Source organism: Callorhinchus milii, unplaced genomic scaffold (genome assembly GCF_018977255.1).
Source record: "Callorhinchus milii isolate IMCB2004 unplaced genomic scaffold, IMCB_Cmil_1.0 Scaffold16, whole genome shotgun sequence".
NCBI lineage: Eukaryota > Metazoa > Chordata > Chondrichthyes > Chimaeriformes > Callorhinchidae > Callorhinchus > Callorhinchus milii.
In genome coordinates this window covers 2,247,929-2,254,098 of record NW_024704757.1, presented here as the reverse complement: position 1 = coordinate 2,254,098, position 6,170 = coordinate 2,247,929, and the positions used below count along the sequence as shown (strand labels likewise).

At 41.6% G+C, this 6,170-nt stretch overlaps 1 protein-coding gene across 1 annotated transcript; it reads right to left on the bottom strand.

The window, feature by feature from the left end:
- Positions 1–4,447: 4,447 nt before the first annotated feature.
- Positions 4,448–5,706, bottom strand: LOC103188263 (myeloid-associated differentiation marker homolog). The gene has a single exon (XM_007908193.2). It carries the CDS (start codon positions 5,537–5,539, stop codon positions 4,667–4,669), a length of 873 nt encoding a protein of 290 aa, XP_007906384.1. The 5' UTR covers positions 5,540–5,706; the 3' UTR covers positions 4,448–4,666.
- Positions 5,707–6,170: the final 464 nt, after the last annotated feature.

Genomic DNA, 6,170 nt, shown 5'->3' with positions numbered 1-6,170 from the left:
GCAGATCCCTGACTGTTCAGCACCTTGGGATGTCCTCCTGACGTGAAAGGCTCTGTACAGGGAAGGTAGTTCAGCAGGGACGTGATTTCACACGTTATCAACATTGTACGGCAGCTGTTAAAGTCATACTACCATTTACATATGAAGGTTTTCTTTATACTTTTTTCCCACTGAAATTCTATTCTGGCAATTTGTACAGGATTTATTCATAAAATCACACAAGATCAAGTTGGATGAAGAAACCTTTCAGCTACTTAATCGCATCCTTCCAGGATCCCAACCCTACCGTCCATCCATCACAGCTTCGAGCTGTTTCTTAATTATAACGAGACGTCTCAAAGACGTGATAAGGCGTAATTATCAAATGCAAGGATTATTGTAACACTGTGAGGGTAACTTGCGAGAAGGAAATGTAACTAACTCCAGTAATGTTGAGAAGTATTTTATTTGAATTAAATACATGTATGTGTCTTGCGAAGATGTGAATTTGCTGTTTTATTCCTGTACACACACGCTGGCCAAAAAACTGCATCTCAATCCAACTAGAGCAAGACAAAGCAGAGTCTGGCTATTGACTTCAAGAATGTCTTCATGTCCTCAGTCTATGTTTAAGAATTACATTTTTAACAATAATTTGGAATAATAATATGATCCTTAACAATAACTAAACAACTCCCCCACCAAAAAAAAACAATTCGCCCCAACCCAAATAAAAAGAAACTGTGGAAAACAATCAATTGGCATTTATTCAGGATGTGTTTACTGATCTGTCTTCACTGAGCTGCAGTGCATTGGACAGATAATTTGGTGCCATGTGTTATTGTAAGCAGAACTGGCCATTGGGTAAAGCAAGTCCTCAGGAACCTCAGACATTCACCTCAACCTTGAAGAGCATCCAGGTCCCGGGTGACGGACCTCACCAAGGACATTTATCTGAACATTTATCGAGTCACCAGCATGGAAAGTGCATGGACTGTGACACTAGCTCACCCCCAGGTTCATATCACCCTCTTTTAACTCTACTGCAAATCTCAAAAAAAGACTGTACAAGTCAGAAATGTTTTGGTGTCTTATTCCCGGTGGACTGCTTCATTCACATTACTTGTTTTGTACTATTTTGGAGATTGGTGGATCATTATACAGCCTGACTCATCATTGGTGGGACTGTGAAAATATTCCATGTTGAACACTCGGATTTTAACCCTTTAAGGAAACCCTGTCACGTGCTTGAAATAAAACGTTACAAACACTTTCCACTGGAAGGAAGGTGATCGGTTTTCGAGACCAAAATCACTCACTTTGTCATGATTCCACTGTTTGAGTCATTTGTTAAAAGTAAATATGTTTTGCCCTTGAGTGCTCTAGAGCTCTTGATCTCAAATAAGGGTTACAGGCAACAGGCCCTCACGGAAGAGGACAAGGTATGGCTCTTCAGTCTTGAAAGTAGACGACTCACCCAAGGCACCATTGCGCAGACTGGAGCCTCGTCGACAAAATCCTGGGAGTCGATTGCCTGTCTTGGGCCAGACAGAAATAGCATGTGTAGAAAATAAATCAAAATCTGTCTTAGAATACCACGAGGTGCCATTGCTTTTTTCAAAGAAAATTGTAAATGAAAGTGCTCCTTCTGGCTTCAAACACAACTGGTTTGGGTTTGTGCAACTCTGTGCAAGTTCTGTGCAGCCAGTTTACGATCGACCCATTTTGTGTTTCTCTAACTGCTGTTTATTGGAGATGATTTCGCTTTAACCTGTGCCGTTTCTGTCTGAAAAAAAGCAAACTGTGCGAGTGAAACATTGTTGTTTGTGTAGCATTTGCTTTCAGTGGCTGAGAGACAGAATAGCCCATTGAAATGGCCGCGCGAGGCTGAGTTGACCAATTTTTGTACATAAGGAGGAAGATATAACGTAATCAAATCTGAATTGCCTTCACGACAATGTCAATCGCAGTACCTGTAAATAGTACAGAAGATGTATAATTTTAGCGGAATGCATTGATAATGGATTAAAAGGAGAATGTCTTAGCTTTATACTTAGTAAATGTTGTTCACAGTGGTAATTAATATATTACTGATGTACTAATAGTTCTGAGGTTCTTAAGTATTATCGGATTTAAGTTATAGTTTTGATTTCATGAAATGTAACAGGAGAGTAAGGGTTTGCTTATATACAGTAAAACCATGATGTAGTTACTCTTTTCAATAATAAAAGAAATGTGTAAACCCATGTCTTTCTGACTTCTTGTTTACCTGTAAGAAATTGTCAGCAATTTGCATTTTTTTTATATTGTAGGTTTTTTGTATGAAAAAAATGCACATTTTCTCTATTTCAGGAACCATATAGTAGCAAATGCCAGACTCCTTCAATGGGAGTTCAGCAACGTGTAGTCCCATCATTACAACTCACATTCATAAGGCGCGTTTCACAGCAGATGGACATTTCAGAGTGCTTGACAAAGGTAAGGGTTACCGATCGCCCTTTAATACGTGTTGATTACCTTCCTGACTTTGTTGTAGTGGAACGAGAGGATTGAAGAAGGAGGAGAAAATGAAATCTTCTGGGGAGCACAGTCTAGGCTGACACTCCAGTGCAGGGCTGAGGGTAGCTCTGTGTTATAAGAGGTGCCGACCTTAATTTAAACATTAAATCAACATCCTGTCTGCCTGTTCAGGTGGTTAGAGACCCCGAGGCTCTATGATGAAAGAGAAGGGAGTTTCTACAGGTGTCCTGGCCAACAATCCCCCAGATAAAATCATCATAGGCACAGGTAGCTCATGATTGACGGTGTGTAGGATGGGCAACAGGGAAGGGTGTTGACTCAGTTGAATAAGACCATCGTAAAACATGAATAAACTGGGCTTTTTGCTGTCCTCTATTGTGTGTTGTGTATATAGTAGGTGTGGTCAGTTTGACATTGTTTAATAGAGATCAGATGGTATCTTTATAAAAAATGTTGATATGGTTCTAATTTCACTCAGACATTTGGGAGTCCATATACTGTTGCTACTACAAGAAAGTAATGGTTATTGTGGCTCCTTAATGCCATGATATGACTTCAGAGTTGTCACTGGAAAAAGTCCGATGTAAGTGTTTCATGCAGTGAACAGAAACCTGGCTCAGTCATAGGAACATAGGAACAGGAATATGCCATTCAGCAACAACAATAACTTGGATTTATATGGCGCCCTTCACGCCAGGCGGCCTCTCAGAGCGCTTCAGTCCCTGAGAGGGGCCATTCAGCCCCTCGAGCCTGTTGCACCATTCTATCAGATCATAGAATCGTAGAATTATACAGCACAGAAGGAGGCCATTCGGCCCATCGTGTCAGTGCCAGCTCTTTGAAAAGAGCTATTCAATCCTACTCCCCCGCCCGCTCCCCATAGCCCTGCAAACTTGAGGTACAGATCATAGCTAACCTGTACCTCAACTCAAATATCCCTTGATACCCTTAACTAACAAAAATCTATCCACTTCTGTCTTGAAAATGTGAATGTCTAGTATCTCTCTTGCCTCCAGGTCAGAAGATTGTGAGTTCAAGCTCCCCATCGGGTTTTGAACTCATAGTCGAGGCTTATACTTCAGTGCAGTTCGGGTGAGCGGTGCTTTACCAGAGGTCCCGCTTTTCGGGTGAGACATTAAACTGAGATCCAATCTGCCTGTTCTTCAGGTGGATGTTAAAGATTCCATGGCACTGCTTGAAAACAGAATGGAGTTTCTCCCGGTGTTATGGCCGACAATCCCTCATATACTTGGTCATTCAATTCAATTGGTTATTTGAGGGGGATTGCTGCCTGCAAATGGGCAGCCACATTTTGTCAACAAAACACACAGTCACTACACTTTACAGTGTCCTGTGAAGTGCTTTGAGACGTCGCAAAGACGTGATAAAGCGCTATATCAAATGCAAGGATTATTATTATATACACAGTCGCTACACTTTACAGTATATCCCGTGAAGCGCTTTGAAACGTCTTCCCGACATGGAAAGGTGCTATATCAAATACAAGGATTATTATAATGGAATGAAAGATTGGTTTGGGTGAAGAATGCTCTCAGCCCTTTGATCTAATGCTTTCAGAATGGAAGGGAGGGAGGGAGGAGTGGGTGGAAACACGTGTGGAGAATGAGCGCCAGGAAGGACAACTGTATTTGCACCAAATGGCCTGTTTCCATGCTGTAAATTCTATGTAAATCAATGAACACCTACCCTGGAATCCTCTCATCACAGTATCAAGCTGCTTCTTGAATGAGTCCCAGTGTCCTGACCTCAACCTTCTGGTAACCCTGTTTCAGTTGTTAATAACCCTCTGGATAACAAAATATTTTCTGGTGTCCAATCTGAAATTGACCCTTCTAATCTCAGACACCTTGTACCCTGGAGTTTATCATTTTACTGTTTGCAGGATTATTCTCAGCAGTAGGGTTAACACAAACGAGACTGACGGGTATTCAGCAAAAAAACACTGTTTTAATTTCATAGTTGTTATCCACTTCCATCACAACATTTCTTGTACGTACATTTCTTTTAAGCATCTACAGAAAACTGACTTCAAAATCAGAGTTGAATTTGCCAAATTGTGGACCTCTTAGAGTCTATCTAGATCAATCGTGTTTAACGACTCTTACAGTAACATTCCTGAAACAAAGGGAAATGCTTTCCGAGTCAGTTAAGAAGCAACAGTTACAAACACTAGCCGTGCAGAATAAAACAGATCTACAATGTAGACAGCGAGATTAACAAAGGTTAAGACAGTTGCTATCAACATATTATCCCACTCACAGTGCCCCTTCGGACATTTCGGTGGCCTGCTTGTATTATCCCTGAAGTAGAATATCGGCCACATTATCGCAGCGGTGAGGTACATCAACACAGCCAGAATGTTGTAGGCGGTTAAGAACCTTTCAAACGGAAACGGTAGCCTTGAAATAAGCTTCGCAATGGTGCCTATTATAATCAGTAAGGCAATGATGAAACATACACAGTACACTGCCATGCACCACTGACGACCTGCCATGTTGCTGTATGTCCCTTCGATGGATACAAAAATAATACAGGCAACAAAAGCCTCCAACACCTTCAGGAGCCCAGGTACTGTTGTCAGGAATCCACTGAGCTCCTCTTGCCTCACCCTTGTTAGTGAAACTTCAGCAGCGTAAGCAACAAAGCACAGGCAAGCCATTGCAGTGGCCGCTAATTTGTGGTCCTTATTTGACGGATTCTCGCTGACGAGGAAGATGGAGGGGTAGATGATGAAGCTGGTTAAGTTCATCAGAGTGGCCATCATGGCGAAAGAGGTGGTGAAATCTGCCCAGGAGATTGGAATCCTTCTGTGAACCTCCGTCAGTTCCAGGATAACGATAAGTATCGTAAGAGCGAACGAGAAACACCATGTGAACATGCACCAGCCTCCATAAGCCCCTTTGTATTCCTGCACGTTGGCTATCAGACTGAACGCCGTACAGGACAGGAAGATTTCCAGGAATCGCACGATTCCTACAGGAGTGGTCATTGATTGTAAGTCGAGGGAAATCCCAGGCATTTTACTGCAGAAATGTCGAGCTCCGTGAGATGGGAATTCTGTAACTCTCCTCAAAATTCTAAATGACCCTCTCCGTTACGGTCTCTCACAGCCAGTTGCTTTCACTCCAGTTGATGAACAGTATCCTTACAGCATGAATCACACTCTTACATGTTACTTCATATATCATTAAATTACTGATAAGGTCCTGCTTAACACATTGGGTGTTTTAGCCCATCATGGTGCTAAAGTACAGTCCTTTATTAACTTTGAGGTCGATCTTTGATCTTTCACTTCCTTATCATCTAAAAAATGGTTAATTTTTAACGTTTTGCAGAACGAGTCTTTTATGGCCTGAATTCTCGAATGTTATCAATAGGAAGGTTAGCTTCGTCCCTCTGCGGTTTGTGCTCAGTGAATATTTATTGCTGGGAGCGTCCACGCTGCTCTCTTTCTCTCTCTCTCTCTCTCTTTCTCTGTCTTTAGCCCAGAGTTTGTTACAGATATTCTTGCAGATGTGTAGCTTTGTGTATGTGAGCAGAGAAGTTAAATGGAATATTTTAATTTACCACCTACAGAGTTTAACAAATCTTTTCGATTGCAATTTGCGTGCTTGTTACTTGTTACTGTGTATTTTACAAACAATAACGAC